Genomic DNA, 19,470 nt, shown 5'->3' with positions numbered 1-19,470 from the left:
AACTAAAGATCTAGATGATCTTTGTGGTCCCTTCCAACCCTGACTGATTCTATGCTCTATGGTTCTAGTCCTGAATTCAAGTTTATATTCTCGGCAAATTTCTGCTGTAGCTATTGTACTTTGGGGTGGGTTTTTTTGTTTGTTTATTTGGTTTTGTGTTTGTTTTTCTAAATTGTATGAGAACCCTGGCATGTCAGCCAGAAATTTTGCCCAGCTTCTAGATCTGACTATATAGTCTACCACAAGAAATCTGGTAGAAGGGCAAGAGATTTTCTTTCTGCTGTGTAGTCCAGTTGGGATCACTGTCATCTTGTACGTGTATTTAAACTAATTGCCCATGACTTGCTCTCTGCTGCCTTGCCAGGGCTTTTGCCTAGGAACCTATAAACCATGCTGATTTTTGATGGTAATCAAATGCTTGCCCATTTTTCCCTATTCACCAGTGACTTGGCGTTGCATTTTGAACAATTTCCTAACAAAACAATGCATGGATTTTCGTGAGGGGAAAAAAAAAGGCATTAATTTAAATTAACTCTTTGCTTCCTGATATATGAGAAATTTGGATATACCACATTCTAAGTACAAGCTAGAAGGATTCTGAATCTGCAGTAAAGCTTCATCACCAGAGATCCCATCTGTATTTCTCAACGGCAAGATCACGAGGCCCTGGGAGCCCTCGCTGGCAAATCCACGGTCCGCACAGGGGAGCAGGAGAGGAGGGAGGGGGCGGCGGCGGGCTCGGACTCGGTCATAGGAAACCCTCTTGGCACTGCTGACGTGGTGCCAGGGCTGAGGCTCGTTTCGGAGGGTGGAAGAGCCGCAGGGAGAGTCTGGCATTGCTGCGGCCAGCGCCCGCTTCTGCAGCAGCCTGCCTGCCTCTCTTCGCCGTCACCTCCGCCGGCGCCAGCCCCGGCCCTGGCTCTCCCCTTTCCACCCCTGGGTCTCGGGAAGGCGGAGGGAAGAGGGCCCACGGGGAGAGTCGTGAGAAGAGAGCAAGGGGATGGCAGGGGGCGAGGGGCCGACGGCCGCTGGCCGCCTGCTTGGGGCACTGTGCCTCTCCGCTGCCGCTTGCTTTCACCTGGTGCACGGGAGGGAAACCGGAGCAGACTGGACCCTGGAGAAGGTGGGTCGCGTTTGCGCCTGTCAGGCTCTTCCTGCCTGACATTTGTTTGCGGGGGAAAAGCAGGGATCAGCGGCTGGGCTGGTGCTATATGCGCTCGCCAGCCGAGAAACCTGGCACAGCATCGAGCAATCCCGCCTCGGGCGCGAACACAGGCGTCAGCCGCGGGACACCGGTCCACGCTCAGAGCAAGAGCCCCGGGGCTGGCACCGCCTGCGGGCAGCGCCGATGGGGATGGAGAACATGGCTTCCCTCTCACACCGACCTAATGGCTACAGAGAACTAGTCTTCTCACGTTTGTCACGTTAGCGGTGCCTTTCACACCGCCAGCGAGCGGGCAGCTAGCGCGTTAAGCTTTGCCAGGGGCCGTTAGTGAATTATAAGGGAAACCCAAACAGGACAAGAGGGGTCAAAATCCGAAATTGCATTTCATACAACATTCTATTCTATTCCAATTTTCAACGTGGTTACAGTAATGTAGAGGAGAGTGCCTTAGTCTGAAAAAACAGACAGTGATCCACATTTATCTGGGAAAAATGGATGGCATTGACAACTACTGCAAAATTGTTTTGAAAGGAAATAATATTCTAATATATTGTAGACCCATACCATGTTGGTTTTAATTTCAGGTGTGGCGTGAACTAGTGAAAAAGACAGCTTTGAGATAGCATTTAAAGAAACAGTAATAAGCAGTGAACCCCAGATTACCTCTGTGTCACAGCATGGAGTGGTTGATTGTGAAACACGTAGTTTATTTGTGAAGAACTAAACCACATGGATCATGGGAGAGCATACAATGGCGAATGACATCCAATTAAGGGGTTCAGGAATGTCCAATGGAAAATACACTACCAGGGCCCATCTCCAAGTGTTGGTAGAAGAGCTGAAATCAAAGTTCAGCCAGAACTGACTGAACTCCACTAATCCAGGGCAACATTCGCTTCACCAACAGATCAGAGTTCAGGACAAACTGGGAAAGTGAAGCTTCGCCCATACCTTTCCACTTACTTCCCCTTAGCAATTCCACTCCTCCTTAGCAATTCTACACTTCCTTGATTTACTCACTCTTCCTTCAAATAAATGTTGGGTTTTTTATATAAAAGAAAATAAATGTCATTCTGCTTTATTAATTCTACTTACAGTATATAGCTCATGTGTAGACTACATATCTGGAACATAATCTATAGTATGCATATCTATATGTATGAGTATGTGAAGGTAAATCTTTAGCCATAGTAGTCAACATACAGTTGTGTAACCCTAGAGTTACTTTTTTCAGTCCCCTTGAGCCACACCAATATACTCTTTAGCTCATTCCATTCCAACTAGTCAATCTGCTTGCCAGTGATGCAGAACCATAGCATGTGATCTCTTCTGCCCGTGCAGACATGCCAACCAAAACCCACTTCCTCTTTCTCATCAAATTATTTTCCCTTGCCAACTTTTGTTCCTTCTCCATAAAGGGATGTGTGAGCCAGAAGTCAAAAGTATTACACCATACAGACCTTCCCCTCCTCTCATTGAGAAGGAGGAATCAGATCCTAAACCTTAGCATTTTTAGAAGGTAAGTTCTGTTGGCACTAAGGTGAAATATATGAAAATCAGCAGGTAAGTGTGGGCTATTTATAGAAGTTGAGGTCTTGCAGTTTTATGCAGCTTAATACAAGAGATTTAGTGATAGCTCTGTCATAAATACATTGCTATGCCTCTCTGCTGTTGCCATGGAGAAAATAGGGATTGACCAACACTGTAAGGAATGAGTCACCTGCAGATCTCATTCTGCTTCTCTATATTTCATGACCACTTTTGTCATTCCTTTCACTTCCCAAATTTGAAGATATCTCCATTATTAGAAATGGGAGTTTATTCCTCTCCTCTGAAGAGTTCTGATATGTTTGTACTATATAATTATTATTGATGATGGCGATGTATCTTTGCAAAGTAATTCAATGACCCCAATTTCCAGACAGGATCCGTGTTTAGAAGCAAGACGATTCCGCATTCCGAGTCCTTCGCATGTTGAGCTGAAGGCATACTTTCCGAACTTCCTTAAATAAATTGTTCTCCTACACTCTAATGAAGTGCATAGATTTAGGTTTTCGCTCTCCTTTTTCAGTGTGTTCCTCCTAAACAGAACAGCTCCCTGACTACATTTTGTCTGTGCCTTTTCTATCCTGGTATAAATTCCACCATGTTAAACTTACAGTCTTTCAAAAGACAGTTTATGCATCTTCTACAGTACAATTTCAAAACTTGTAAAAGTTCTTTTTACCAGATGAAATGCATTTTTTTTCTTTAACCCATGTCTAAAATTGCTAGCATTAAAAATGTTAACTGCACACCCTAAATTTTGGGTTCCTTACAGTATTTAGAATTCAGATTTAAATATTGTATTAAATTTGGAATTGTAGGAGTCAGTGTCTTTGTGTCTCCTCTCTACTTAATTTCACTAGTAAACTGAAGTGGAATTAGAGGAAAGTTCCACACATTCATCAATGGCTTGGGAAAAAAAAAAGAGGTAGAATTAAATGTTTACAAGTGAAGTCTAGAAAATACTTGTACTTGTGTCTGCTTTGCTCAGCCCACACAGAAATGAAGTAGAAGGGAAGAAAAAATTGTGAGGCAACCCCCATTTCTTAACATTATTCATCAGTCAGAGTTGCTAGGATAACAGGTAATTACGCAGAACTGCAGAAGATCTGGGGGTCAGTACAGTTTCTGGCCAGGTAGTGAGTTTCAGCCCCCATTTCAGACAAATGTGAAATGACACACGAGTGAAGGGGGAAAGAGGGAGAAGTAATTTTTTTCTTTAACATGTACAGTGATGGAGTTAAAATGTCAGTCTAATGCAACAGCAGCCCAAAAGCAAATCAGTTGTGAAACAGTTTGAAGAAAGGAATAGAATAAAATAGCAAATGCCATCATCCTACACTATAAGCTATGGAGCACTCACTTTCCTCATCTCAGAAAGGTTGAGGTAGACATGGTACACTGAAGGACAGCAGGTCTGATCAATCATGTTAAGGCAGTTCTGATGAAAAAACAAATAACCAGACTGGGATTTTTCAGTAGGAGATAGAGAGGAGTAGAGAGAAGTCTCTGTGACGGAAGTAAGGAATGGATATGGTATCCTATGGTATTGCCTAAAATAGGAATCTATAAAAACAGGAGTGGCTCAGGAAGTTCCTAAGGAATCAATTAATAGAGACTAGGATAAGTTAAAATTAGGTGCCCAAAGGGACATTTGAGATGTCCTTGGGGATCCCACCTTGCATGCAGCTAACTCTCTAGAACAACACAAAGCTCTTACATGTCAAAGACCACATTTGCTGGCCCTGTGAGGATGTACATCTCAAGTATTCTAGGTCACCTGAAATAGCTCTAAAAGTCCATGCTTAGCTATAGCAAAAAAAGCATTTGGGTGGTAGGTAGCACTACTAGCTGTTGTCACAGGAGACAAGCTGCCAATTCTGAGGTTAACCCATGTGGTCTCAAAGCTGATGTATACCCCACTTAGCTCCAAATGAGCTGCACAGTGCTGTGTAGTTACACCAATACTGCCACAGTGACACAGCTTCACTCTAGGACTGAGCTAGCTTACGCATTTATCCACAGTACTGCACCTCATAATGCAGACACAGCATAAAGCTAAATGTTATAATGGCTATCAACAGAGCTTCTGGTGTTTGTAGGCATGACTTAAGATAGAATTAAGATACCAGGAAGGAGAGAAACCAATCACAGGTTGAGGTTTTACAGCTATCTGGTAGGTAAAGATTTCTCCTACGTTTTTAATATTAGTATATTTTGCAAAGAAAGATGCAGAAGTCACAGAATTTAAAAATGTCAAACATTTTTGAAAGAAAACCTTGTTTAAAATTACTTTTGTTGTCAGTAAATTAAAGCAACACAGTAAAACCTAGTTGCTGTAATTCTGAAGAAAACTATGGTTATAAAGGTCTGTAATAGTTACAGCAATTTTTCCTTTTTCTGCTTTTACAGTATTCTCACCAACCAAGAATTTTACATTCTGATGATATTAAAAAAGTGGCGGCAAGCACAGATGTTTCTGTAATGTGGGAGGATGACTTACGTCCTATCCTGATAGAAAGATACTCAGGATCACCAGGAAATTATTTAGTACGCCAGGTAAGACAATGCTTCTTGAAAACCTCTCAGAATATCTATTATTTATTTTCTAGTGCCCACTAAAGGGATAGACACATTCATTTGATAAGATAAACTCTATAATTGTTGAAGTCTAGACTGCCTAGAGCCTATGTGACACAGCTTGCACTTTAGCTGACATTATTTCCCAGGGCTAATAAAAAAAACCCCACAATCTGCTTTTAAACGTATGTTTTAAATTAAAAAACTTGCATCAGATTTTGTTACTCGAAGTACAACATAGCCATTGTCCTTTCTTTCGTATGAGCAGGTTTTGGGTCACTGGTTCAGAGCCCTGGCAACCGGCCCATAGTTGGAGATGAAAAAAATTACACCTTCCCGACAATTTTCTGGAGAAGTCTTGTGCTGCTACATTCCCTTTTAATATTGCTTCAGATAGGAGTATCAAAACAAAGGGAGCAGAGGGGTTCAAACAGGCAGGCAGATGAGACGATCAACACCACTAAGTGCAGCACTAGGCCAAGTATCACAGCAGCTCCACTGTCCCACACATGGCAGTGGGCTATGCTGGGCTAACACACCCCCTTTGCACCTGGCCCCAGGCCACTAAAACCTTGAGCACCTTGTGTCTGAACCACAAGTTGTTACCACATGACTGGGTTGCTGTCCTGTGAGCACCTCTGCTCTGCATTCACAGCCTGGATATCTTCAGGATTGTGTGCCATGCACTCTGAATTACACTAGCCAAGAAGGAGACTAAAACAGCAGTAGAGCTGAGTTTACGAGAAGACATTCACAATACCCCACTAGGGTTCATCTTCTCTTTAGCTAGTAACTCAGCAGCTCCAAGATAGCCCTAACAACTGCAGTAAGTTTATTTTCCACTCTCCAACTGGTAGACTGGGAAAACGCAGCTTTTTTTATGCTTTGTGTGTGTGTATGCACTTGTGTCTATAGATTTAATTTTGTAGGTTCTTCAGTTATACGATGGAAGACAGCCAAATGGAAAGGGAAAAAGTAAGAAAAATAAACAAACAGCTGAGCCTAGGCTAAAAAAACGCAAATCATGTTCAGAATAGGATCATCCTGTTACAAGGTAACAGCATGTGCTAAAATAGGCCCCTGGCTAATGGGGGGGGGAAAAAAGAATCACAGAAACATTCAGGTTAGAAAAGACCCTCAGGATCACCAAGTCCAACTGATAACCCTACTCTACAAAGTTCATCCCTAAACCATATCCCCAAGCACCACATCCAAATATACCTTATTCTTGTCCAAGGTTGGTGACTCAACCACCTACCTGGGCAGCCCATTCCAATGCATGACCACCCTTTCCATGAATTTTTTTTTCCTAATGTCCAGCCTAAACCTACCCAGTTGCAGCTTGAGGCCATTCCCTCTTGTTCAATCACTAATTACCTGGGAGAAGAGACCGGCATCAGCCTCTCCACAACATCGTTTCAGGTAGTTGTAGACAGCAATGAGGTCTCCCCTCAGCCTCCTCTTTTTCAAACTAAACAGCCCCAGCTCCTTCAGATTTATTCTCCAGGCCCTTCCCCAGCTTCGTTGCCCTCCTCTGCACTCACTCCAGTACCTCAACGTCTCTCTTGCATTGAGGTGCCCAAAACTCACCACTATACTCAAGGTGCGGCCTCACCAGAGCTGAGTACAAGGGGACAATCACCTCCCTACTCCTGCTGGACACAGCATTTCTAATACAAGAAGAGTGCTCCTTTGTCAAAGCACAACAGAGTTTCCAAAGGATGACAACTCTGTAATTCACAGAAGAGACATCAGACTCCTTTAGGGGAGAAGGCTAGTGCCACTCACAGCTAGTGCACAGCATGAACTCCATCTGGTCTTACATATATTCCCCTTAATCCGTAACAGATGTCTTTCACTCTGCCTACAGATAGTGGGTAGACTGTACAACACCGTAAAAGCTTTCAGACAGTGACCACAAACAAAATGGAACTTTGTTCTAGCACTAAAATTTATGGCAATATTCCCACTGACTTCACTAAGATCAGGACAAGTCTTCAAAATCTATTTTCTTTTTTCTCCTCAGAGACTTTTCCTAATGTTTATTTAAAGAGAGAGGAATCTGCCTCGAAGAAGCACTCTAGGGACCTTTAAAAATAAGTTGCTCAACAGAGATGGCCCTCTAATAAAAGTTAGCCAGAACTGTGTACTAAGTGTAACTGGGGTTGTTAGATGTATGCTTTTCAGGTAGGAAGATAGCTAAAATGAATTGTCTCTTTCATGTTTACTGTCTTAATTTTTTGTCTTTACATGAACTGTACATACAGGGTTTCATTTTTATTGTTTTTCTGAATTGTTTACTTGTTCATTATTTAATTTACAGGAATCAGGCTCTCACAGCTTTATAAAGGACTTTGTCACTTGCAAGGCAGATTTCTCATAGAACCTAAAAACCCCAACCCAAACCAAAACACCCCCACAGGCAAACAAACGAAACACAACCAAAAAAAAATAACCCAGCCCCTCCCCCACTGAACAAAAACCCAGTATTTTTTAATACTGCTGTGGCATCTGTTTGTGCCAATTGTGAAAACAGCCACATTGAGTTCTCTGCAGCCAGTTCTGACACCATTAAGTTTAGATTTGAAGAGGTAAACATTATATCTGTCCTGGTTACACCTGAAAAAAAACACTAGCCTAGAAAACTATAGAAATCAAGATGGTAACGTGTCATATTATTGGACAGTCATTCAAAGCACCTTCAGACTCCAAAGAAAAGAGACAAAAGGGAAAAATGAAAAGCAAGTGAGTCAGTCAAAGACTAAGGTAGCAAAGATGCTGCTTGCTTTATATAGTGACATTGTGGTTTTTTGTTACAAATTTTATCTTTTAAAATACAATAAAATTAGTGCCACAATTAGTTAGCTAATGACAATTTTTGACATCTTGCTGAAGCAAGCAGAATTAATCTGGTATTTTAATTTATTTTTTTTTAATTGCAGCATATCAAGCACCGTCTTCAAAGGTTGCAGGCTGGTTGGGAAATTGAAGAGGACACATTTCAAAGATACACACCATATGGGTATCGGACATTTTCAAACATTATCAGCACTCTTGACCCTGCTGCAAAACGACATCTAGTACTTGCTTGCCACTATGACTCGAAATTCTTTGGTCAGTGGCAGGAGAGAGCATTTGTAGGAGCAACTGATTCTGCTGTGCCCTGTGCCATGATGTTGGAGGTGGCACGTGCCCTGGATAACAAGTTTCAGTTAATCAAGGTAGTTTGCTTGTTTTGTTTTCCTTTATTTTTGCAACAGCAATAGGCCTTAGGGCGCTTCCATGTTCTCTCCAATACCCTGCATGCCTGATCCTCTGATTGCTGTGCCTGCAGTAAAATTATTGACTTCAAGAAGAACAGAACAGAGATCTGTATCTACTACCTTAGTGTGCATTATCACGTTAAAACTTCTTACGCAAGTAGTAGCTATCTGAAAATTAATAAACACGATATATTGTTTATAAATATATAAATATTTATAAATATATAAAAATATATAAATATATTTATATATTATATATAAATATATACATATATATTTATAGACATAAAATATTGTTTATAAAAACAATAGTTTATAAGTGAATAATGCATGCTTCACAGATTGAAATATCCTACTTTCTTCCTAAAAGGCACAAAATCCCTTTCAGAAGCTCCTATTATATCCAGTAACATCCAGGGTCGTTGACAAAGATTTGTTGCTTTCTAAATCTGCATTTAAAAATCTAAGTTGTATTCTCTTCTGGGAGATGGTTGAATTAATTGCTGTACAGGAGAGTTACACACACGTTCCATAATGATTTCAAGCTTTCTTCCTTGTTTTCCTTCATCAGTTTTAATAGTTTAATTATGAAACAAGTGATGGCTGAGTACAGGAAAACAGTCAAGTAATAGTAGAGTATTATCAGTTTCTGTTACCTTTGCTATGAAAACCTGTTTCAAAGTACATTGCTAGACACAAAAATCTGTTGATCCTAGAAGCTCCAAAAGCTTTGTAGGATGGCAAGCTTGTAGAATTACAGATTCATGAGTGCCATCTACTGGCTCAATATTTACAGAGGAATGCTTCTTGAACACTAAGAGAGCTTTCACAGAAAAAAGGTCTCTTAAATGCTTAACAAAGTGTTGGGAGTACATTTAGCTCAAGTATTACTTGACAGCAGTTGTTTCCAGAAACCCATTTGGTGCTTCCTGACTTTAGAATATTTAAGAATTCGAAGGTTAAGAATATGTGAGTGTTTTCATCAGAAAGCAAAGCACTCCTATTATACATATGCTTTCATTTAGAATAAATTTACCTGATAGTTATTTATGAAACAATCTTGCACACTCACTTAAAGACCAACATTTTTCAGAAGTAATATATCAGGTTTTGATTATTTTATGAAGTAAGATGATGGCAACTGACAAAAAGGTCATCTAATTACTCTGCACAGGGTACCATTTGTAGGTAATAAAACACACTTTGGTATCCATCTGCTTAATACATTAGCAATGACCTTTTTACTCTGCTTATAGTAGATTAACAGACTTTGTTATGTTTTCAGCCAAATCTACTTATGCTTTGACCTGAAGCTGTGATTTTTATCTTGATGTTTCTCCAGTTATATAAAGTTTAAACTTAAAGGGCAAAACCATCCGTCTGTTACTCACACCTGGAGTGTTAGAGTAATAATAATAAACGTTTCTTTCTAAAATTTAAATATCACCAATTGTGTCCTCCAGAATGTCATGAAAGTGAGTGCTATCAAAAGAGCTCTGTCCTGTGCAAAGGACAAAGGGCAGCAAAGCATTGCCATTAGAGAAATCCACATGAGACTGTGAGCATAATCAATACTATCCTGCCAATGCAAGCAACACTTTCATAGAAGCTTTCCACTACTGTTTATATTGGATCTGCTCCAGCTAATTGGGAGTTGTAATCCATACAGGACATGACTATTGCCAGTGACTCCACCTTTTTTAAGCAGATCATGTAATTTCACTTGAAATAGCATTAATTCATAGAAGAGTTAAAATATTCATAGCAAATGCCAAGACTACAGTTCCCCAAACGGCTCATATACCAGAACTATACTGGATTTAGCCAGGTTGTAAATTATTGGGGGACACTGCCAGTGCAAACAAAGCTTCAGCTAATGAACAGGGAGGAAAAAAAAAAAAAAACCCCACAACATACTCCTCCTACATGGGGAAGAAATTTCAAACAGATGCCTCCTTTGTAACCTTAAATACATTAACCTTATGTATTCTGTTTTTACTGTCATGATATATTTGGTTGTTGAAAAGGGAAGGGTGTATCTACTCCACTCTCTCTGCTTTAAGGTAAAATTGGCTTGGTGGTTGCGAGTCCCCCTGAAAGAAAAGAAATGGTCATTCTTCTCATGAAAGACTCCTCTTTGTTGCTCAAAGAACCATGTGAATGTGTTTACAAATTCACATCCACTTACATAATTCACCTCTACTGATGTAGCAGAGATATTATTCCTTTGTGGCACTATGAAGTAATAATATTAGCATTCACAGGTGGTGTTGCTGATGTGTTTCTTCATTATCTGATGTTTGTGCTAGCTGGTTTTGCAGACCTGTCTTGATATACTCAGCTGATGTCCGCTGAAGTCAGAAATGAGACTTTTAACCAGAACAGACTGAAGAACATGTCACTATTACACCACAAAGTGTGCTTAACAGCCCTCGGAAGGTTTGCATAGGGTACACCTTGAAAATACACCCCTACTGATGTTGCTTACAGGACTACATTTTTTGCCCTTTATTTAATGGTTTGGCCAGAATCAGTCACATTGCTTTTAACTTCCTCCAACAGACCAGCTCAGCATCAAGACCAGACCTTTCACTTCGGCTCATTTTTTTTGATGGTGAAGAAGCCTTTGTCCGGTGGTCCCCTTCGGATTCCCTCTATGGGTCTCAACACTTAGCTCAAAAAATGGTATCTACACCACATCCACCTGGATCAACAACCACAAATCAGCTGCAGGGCATAGTAAGTGGCTTTCAATGACTCCCTAATGAGTAATAGTAAATTGCATTTTTTTAGTATTTGATTAGTAACTGGTCAGATTCCAAGGAAACCATGAACCCCACCAAAAGAAGAAAAAGGCTTGTGGAAATATTATGAGATGTGATAAAACAGAGTTGGCAAGAGTTTTTCAGGTAAATTTGCTTAGATCTTCTCCATGCAAGTATGAGCAGTCAACACAGAAAAAAAAAAAAAATCAAAATACACAATTATTGAATAGGATACCCACCTTCAAGAGGGAGCACTCAGAATGGTTAGGAAAGGGCACAGACATAGTATCTGGCTATGAGCAATTCTCCCCTAGCTCAGCACTAAGCTACACCAAGCACCATGTTTCTTTTACTTCCTACTAACATTGCAGTTGTCTGCTCCCTACTGCTTTCTAGTTTCCCTACTCACTGCTGAGATGCTCTTCTTCTGTCACTTTATCTTGTGACTCATAAAATGTCTCTCCCTTGACAGACTTTGTTGTTCTCTGGGGAAGCAGTTTCCTCTTCTTTCTCCCCACCTACCACAGTTTTTCTTTTAAAGAGATACAGCACACGTACTGCAAACACACCAACACACTCTACATCAGGGTGAAGAATAGCCAAACTGCCTACCTTTTTCCCCCTCAAAAACACAGCAAAACACATCAGATTTGAATTGCATTCTGCTATTGGGCACTATGGTAGAAAAGCCAGATCTCTGGCCAGAGCTATCAAAGACCTAGTCTTGACCTATACAGAAACCAACTGGTTTCATTGCTGGTGCTGCTGGTGTAGTAACGTAAAGAACTCTGTATTATACAAAGATTCTTTCTTGTGTAGGACCTGCTTGTGCTACTGGATTTAATTGGTGCACCAAACCCAGTCTTTCCCAATTATTTTCCAGACACTATTCAATGGTTTCAGAGGCTTCAAGCAATTGGTAAGGAGAGGGGTATGGGCTGTTGATGAGTTTGAAAATTAAGTGTGTAATTTTTGAATATATTAAGTCCTGTAAATCATATTTCTATATTATTTTTCTTTTACAATTCTAATATTTAATAATGCAAATGTTAAATTTGGTGCATCTTAAACCTATACAAAGATTTTAATATTTAATTAACAAAACTGAGGAAGATTCTCAGACACTCGGAAGCCATGAAACTGCTTCACTTTTGAGTTTTAGTTCTTATTTCTGTAAAATGACAGTAATGGCACCAATCTTGAGGTCTTCCAAGCACTAAACAAAAGCAAAAGGCAGTCACCCTCTACGTTTTCCTCTTAATGGAAAAAGATTCCATGTAAGAGGAAAAATAATTCAAATGTGCTAACATGCTTCATATTGTCCAAAAGTTGTAATAATTGCTTTCATTGTGAAATACAGAACAAGAGCTACACAACATGAACCTGTTGAAGAATCACCCTATGGAGAGGCAGTATTTCCGAACTGTTTTACATCAAGGCTTAGTTGAAGATGACCACATTCCATTTTTATTAAGAGGTACCAGTAGCTCTAATATTTTAAAGTGTAAGTTCAGTAATGAGTGCATCATTTAGTGAATGAGCAAGTGCATACAATCCTGGTTCTCAAGCTTATTTGCCCCAACTTTAGGATTCCAAATCCAACTTTGCACAGGCCAGAAGTCACAGCTTTGAAAAACATACTGGAAGAAAAGCAGTGATAAAATACATCCACCACTGTTATTTCACATGAGCACAGCTCCAGTGGCAGAGATAATGGAAATTTCTGTCAGCAGTGGTGTCCTACAGCTAGCAGCTTTGGTCCAATGGGACATCACTACATGCTACACTAGCCATCTAGTTACTACGTGTAGAAGCAGTGGCACTCTCAAGTGTCGTATCTTCAAAGACTTCAAAAATCTCTCAAGATCTGTTGACAAAATTACAGTAAAGCTGTTATTACCAGTTTAAATTTGAACTCCTGCAAAACCCCACATACTCAAATTAGACATCTTCATTCCAGAAAGAGAATTAAGATTTCACAGCTGGTCTGCAAAGTAGCCAGCAGAAATAGTGAAGGATATGGTATGCCTGAAATCCGTCCTGGAATTAGGGCACATACGTCAACCTGGGATTCCCTACCTAAGCATTTCTCCTGGCTGACACCTCTGCCTTAGACTCTGTGTTCATTCTTTTCCTTTGGGATGCACTCAAAGAGCGGGACAGCAGTTGCAGTACTGCTGCCACCTTATCAAGCTGCAAATCAGGGATTAAAGCACTTGTCCAAAGTCAGGATGTGGATTTGATGTTCTTGGCTGAAGCGCTCAACAGAGCATCTTCAAAACAAAGGTGAGCCAAAGGAGGGTAGTAGATAACGTAAACTGTTCTGATTGAAATTTTCCACTGTACAGCAAGGACTACAAGAATCACACTGCTAGAGAAGGGTTAACCAAAAAGGAATGCAAGATTAGTTCAATGAAGAGGGTAACTACCTAAGAAAGGAAGGCGCTACCTTCATATCCATCTGCTAGTTTTTCCATTACTTCTGCTCTGTTAACTACTGAGTAACATTAAGTGTGCACACAGCTTTGGAAGCAGGTACAAGAGCAATACCTCTTCACTTCTAAGTGAATGCTCTCCTCCCTGAGCTGTGGTTACTGTCTCCTGGCTTACTGGCTTTTCAGCTCCATCATTCTTCCATTTTTCACACCAAGGCAGAGCCCCTAAGTCCACAAAACCAACACAGCCATCATATGCATGCCCAGCATAGGGATATAAAAAAAATCCTGCATAGGTGAAGCTGATGAGGAAACCAATGACTACACTTCAAAAACCTTTTCTAATGACACAAGTAACATCTAATGAAGACAGCAAATCCCTTAGTAGTATGAAAAATAAGAGAGGAAAAGAAGTAAAACAGGAAGGAGGCTGGAGAGAAACAATACTTCCCACAAAAAGCAATCAGGAACCAGAAGACTGACTTAACTCCTCTTTTACCTAAAAGTTGCAGTATGTATAGGTGGCTTGATACATATATATATATATATATATATATATATATATATGCGAACTTCAAGTGGAAGTTCTTTTGTATAACAGTGGTTTTATTGTACAGTATAAAAATACATACACCCTGATTTACCATTTATTGAGGGGACTAAAAAAATGCTTTGATAAGCACTCAGTCTTAACAGCCTACAAGAACATGGTAATAATTTTCAGTCTGGGAGCTTCAGTCTGTAGCTCCCTTCTGTAGCTCCTAAACTCAGTATCAACAACTACAAAGCAAAAGACCAAAAGATTGACAAAAAAAAGGCAAGTATCTCAGTAAAACTACTAGGTATAGGTGTCTTTAAAAAGGAAAGGAGGAAGGTGTCAATTTGCCAATTTTAGGATAGATACAATGAAATGGATGGGCTGCAGTCACAGGTAAGGTAAAAAGAAGCTGCAGCAACACACACTCCTTTATAGTAATCTTATTAAATAGTTACTTGACGTTATTGCTAAATGGTGACATATCAATTGGTTTAACAGAACTTCTCCAGTATTTCTTCTCCAAATTTTACTTCCCTCCTTATAGGGGTTCCAGTCCTACATCTGATTCCATCCCCTTTTCCTGCAGTATGGCATACCATGGAGGACACAGAAGAAAACCTTGACAAAACCACTATTGACAATCTCATCAAAATCCTGCAGGTGTTTGTACTGGAATATCTCAACCTGTGATAGACAAAATGGCATCAAATCAAACTCCATTCTAAATACTGTTTGCCCACCTTCACATTTGCTATTTAATTGCATTGGAGAGCACTAAAGCAAAGCAAAATAGGATGACAGCTCTTGCCAGACTGATTGGCCCAATGTTCCATGTAGCCAAATAAGATAGTGTTAAGTAAGAGTTACTTTCCACCTGCAAAGAACATGATCTTTCCCTGTTTTACTTCTGAGTAAAAAGCACCAGAATCTGTCCAGACTGTTATCACTGGTTTATGCCACATATTCCCTCCTGGGTCTTAGTATCTCCTGTCTTGTTAGCTACAGTTTTTATACAAGGTGCATCAACTTCTGCAGTGTCCAGCACTGGAAACGTATATCACACTCTGAAGAGGCAAAAGATATACTAAAACAAACTTCTGCTTTGGGTTGAACTAAACCACCTCTCATCCTGAAATGAGTTGCTAGAACTACTGACACATAGAAGGATTTTTAATCCTGCTTCCTCTCCTCTTTCCCCTGCAAGGAAGGCTGCAATGACTCTTATATGCAGACAGCAGGCCACCAGGACACAGAAAAATAACCCAAATTCATTTTTCTCCCTGTTGTTTGTTGGATCTTTTTGATCCAAGGGTGGGGGGAGTGATGCTAAGAGGAAGACATCTCAGAGGTTCCATTGACTGCAACACAGGAGATGTAAGCCAAACAGTAGGTGGTGTGTGGGAACAGTGCCTCAGCACACACCATTCAGTCATGTGAGAATCATTCACAATTTAACCCAAAAAGAAATATAAAAACTCCAAATCCTGGTGTTTGAAATACTGATGGCATCAGAAGTAATCATACTAGGAAAGGGATCACTTTAGAACTAGTTGGACATAAATATCATTTTAAAGGCAAATTATCAAGACTGAAGTAAGTATGGGAGTCAGAATTAAGATGACAATTTAAGCACCAAAAAGTAAGGGCAAGCCACAACCTGTATTAGAAAAAGACACCAGTTTAACAACCCTGTGCTTTTACATTATTTACTAGACCTATAAATTTAGTACAACACTCTGGGGCAAAAACCTAGACTGGAATGAAATCCATAAAAGCCAGAAGAACAGTATTCAAAACCCACCCACCCATGTAATTATGGTTTCCAGTAGTGAGAAAATGATGAGAGCATTTGAAGAAAAAATAGTCAGATTTTCAAGCTGGTAGAGGATGAATTGACAAAAAAACAAGTTAGTATTTTACTTCTCTGAACTTGCATTACGAATTTCTACCCTGAGCAAAAATTTTGAAAAGAAATAAGCTACGGAGTTGTAGGCATGTCAGATTTGGCCTGTATTTTACCATTCTCCTAAAGCAAACATTTCTGAACTTAACACGGTGTTTACGCACATATTTTAAAGTCACATTAGAAATACGTATTTACAGCAATACAAATTTGTAAAATTTTACTATTACAGGACAATCTGAAAATGAAATTCAATCTGGTTTTGTTGCTCAAAATGAAACAAGCATTTCATGTTTTCCCATCATTTCACATTTGTGTGAAATGCTTCTATTTTGCATGCAGCTTCTGAAATAGAATACAATGAAAATTCTAAGAATGGGACAGATGTGTTTATTTTCAGATGTTACTGTACAGCTATGTAAATACATCAAAGCTATTTGAAGTCTCTGCTATCATGTTCTCCATGTCAGTCCATGAGAAAACATTCTGAAAACTACATTGTATCTCCTGAAACTTGAATAATCTGAGCAGTGTAAGGCACCTACCTACTGCACCCCCCTAAATGGCAAGGTAACAAAATGGCTATACACCAAAATACTAAACCTTGCATGGCTAGCTTCCTTTTTACAGATGAACTCTTACGGTACTCCATACTTTGTGCTGTTCTCAAAACCAGTATGCATTTGCAGTGTGTGCTGCTACTGTGCTTCAAGAATTTTAGAGTTAGCTTAGAAGAGGTTCCATTATGAAATGTGGGATAAAAGGGTTGCTGTTGCCTAATTAAAAAAATAATCTCTATTAGAGTTCATTAAAACCATGCTTTAGTCATGTAGTACACCAAATATCTAGTATGTCAGTTTTGTCACTAACTTCTCACTGCCTGAGCATACAGTTCTTTTGAGTTATGTTTACTTAATTCAAAGAAAGCAGATACCAGCTGGTATAATATGATCCAGTGGTTCTTAAAACATGAAGAAAGTATGAAAGGTCTTGCCTTTCTTTTTTCCCTTGGGTTTTTTGTTTGGTACAGGAAAAGAGGGACATCTCTTAACTGGATGTGAGCCCTGGAAATGGTTTACTTAAAGAGGAGAATGTGATTATTTTATCCATTTATACAATCTGTCATTCATGTAAAAAAACTGGAAGAAATAATAGCTGGAAGGAAAACCTATCAGCCCAGTAACCACAGGAATCCAAGAACGTAAGGTCTCAAAAGCACAAGAACCTGAAGTCATTAAAGCAAAGATATGGTGTAAGGTGGATTTTTAGTGCTACTGAAGCAGAGGAGAAGCAGTAGTTAGACAAGTCTACCTATTTAGTAAGATACTCAGAAAGCAGAATTGAAAAGACCAGGACTGGTATCAATTCCATCTCAGTTTCATCACTGAATATCATTAAGAATCTAGAGCCATAGGACCAGAGTATGCACAGCATAGATAATCAATTCAGAATTCAGACACAGGCTTTATTCTGAAGAACCTATCCCCAGATAGCTTCTCTGTCCCTGTTGGATGGTGGCAACTTGGGGATCTGAACCAATATAATAATTACTCAAATCCACACAACTGCTGCACAGATTCTCTCCTTGAATAGTATTTGTCACATCCCGGTCAAGTGAGGAAAACAGTAATAAAAACCAATCTACCACCCATGAGAGGCTGTCACTGTCTTGTCAGAATTCTTTCAGGGGTGTATGCAGTTATCACCCAGGTGAAGGTGAAAGCAGAAAAGAATGAACTCAAGAGCCATTACTCAGTAAGTAAAGGTGCAAAAAATCCCCCATATTACATTAGGTATTTGTGTTGTAGTAGGCTCCTTTGGACAATTAAGTTTTTCACAACAATCTTAAGACAAAGTAATGATGCATGCCCCACAAATTCTCTAAAGCTGATATATTTGCCTACAGGGAAGTGATCCTATGCAATCACAGTTGGAACAAGCTAAAGGAGCAGCAATGCCAAATTCTCTGGTAGACAAAAATGATAGTGAGTACCAGTCCTCTTTTTTAACTCTAACCAGTGGCAGTATTCCCATCACTAGGAATGAAGAAAATTCTTATTCACCACATTTCAACTGTGACCACCTAATGGCAAGACACAACTAGAAGAGAAAAAAATGTAGTCAAAATGCTTTCTGCAGAATTAGTACAATGACCCAGTCTGCATACCCAGCAAAACAGTTCTGAAGTTTCACATATCTGCTCACCCAAGAGCATCACTTAATCAATATATATAAAAAGATAACTATAAAATCTTGTACACAAATTAGTTTGTCATTTAAGGATGACTTTGATTTTATTTTCCTCATATAAAAGGAGACATTTTACTCTGTGCTAACACATATCTGTAATATATTCATAACAATAAAGCAGCTAAAAAGCTGTTCTAATCTCCAAAAGAATCTTTATCATCTCCATGTGTGATATATACTGTAAACAATCATTCTAAAAAAATAATTTTGTTAAAAGTGATTATATTGCACTCAGAATTCTGAGATTCTGATTCTCCCTTCTCATTTTAAATCAAAGGTCAGCTTCATTTTTTTAATAAAATGGATCTTTAATTTTGTACTAAAAACAAGAAAGCATGCAAGCAGTATAATACAATGTATTTAAAATGTCAGAAAAATGGCAAGTGTTTGATTGTGAAAGTGGTGTAAGGAACAATTCTCAAACAGGCCACAGGAGAATACTACATTATAAACATTGTGCTGGCTCAAAGGTGTTGCAGATGCTGTGGAGCACCCAAGAGGTACAGAGAATCTGTTCAAGTGTTCTGTACTTCAGTGAACTTCCATGCAGCAATGGCACATGTAATAGTCTGCATGTAAAGACAGAGTACTGAAATGAAGGCAATTATTGAACTAATACTGACCTCATAGAAACATAGGCAATCATTACAAGTTTACTGTAACCTTCAAATGCAAACTTTCCAGAGCATTTTCTAACACAGCAATGAAACCGTTACTCTCACTGCAAATAAAGTACAGAACTAGATTCTCTATTTGTAGCTTATGTGGACTGCATACCAGTGGCAGTCTGAACACTACCCTCAGCCTAAAGGTTCCTGGCAAGAGATCATCATGCAGAATGTCACCCTGATTTGTTTTCAAGAGTGACCCCTCCTCCATGCACTTGAGCAAAAAACACAGGTAGTGAAGGGGAAGGGAAAAAAAAAAAAAAAAGAAAAAAAAAGGGAAAGCAATGTCCTTATGCAGTAAAATAAATCCTCAGCCAGTGTCAAGAGGTCACAGACACTTGAAATTCAAACAAAGGCT

General features: G+C 39.5%; 1 protein-coding gene across 1 annotated transcript; it reads left to right on the top strand.

Annotated features, from left to right (window-relative positions):
- The first annotated feature begins 1,000 nt into the window (after positions 1-1,000).
- Positions 1,001-14,981, top strand: QPCT (glutaminyl-peptide cyclotransferase). Its single transcript, XM_054396905.1, has 7 exons — positions 1,001-1,123; positions 5,123-5,269; positions 8,233-8,511; positions 11,116-11,292; positions 12,138-12,237; positions 12,679-12,795; positions 14,836-14,981. The coding sequence occupies exons 1-7, from the start codon at positions 1,001-1,003 to the stop codon at positions 14,979-14,981; spliced, it is 1,089 nt and encodes a 362-aa protein (XP_054252880.1).
- The last annotated feature ends 4,489 nt before the right edge of the window (positions 14,982-19,470 follow it).

Source organism: Indicator indicator, chromosome 2, assembly GCF_027791375.1.
Source record: "Indicator indicator isolate 239-I01 chromosome 2, UM_Iind_1.1, whole genome shotgun sequence".
Taxonomy (NCBI): domain Eukaryota; kingdom Metazoa; phylum Chordata; class Aves; order Piciformes; family Indicatoridae; genus Indicator; species Indicator indicator.
Note: the sequence above shows the minus strand (reverse complement) of the source record. Positions and strands in the feature narration are given on the sequence as shown.

Bases quoted from the DNA above. Each gene is read 5' to 3' on its own strand.
- QPCT (XM_054396905.1), top strand. From the start codon at position 1,001: ATGGCAGGGGGCGAGGGGCCGACGGCCGCTGGCCGCCTGCTTGGGGCA. The intron at 1,124-5,122 runs GTGGGTCGCGTT...CTGCTTTTACAG, and splicing joins CAGACTGGACCCTGGAGAAG to TATTCTCACCAACCAAGAAT. The intron at 12,238-12,678 runs GTAAGGAGAGGG...TGTGAAATACAG, and splicing joins TCAGAGGCTTCAAGCAATTG to AACAAGAGCTACACAACATG.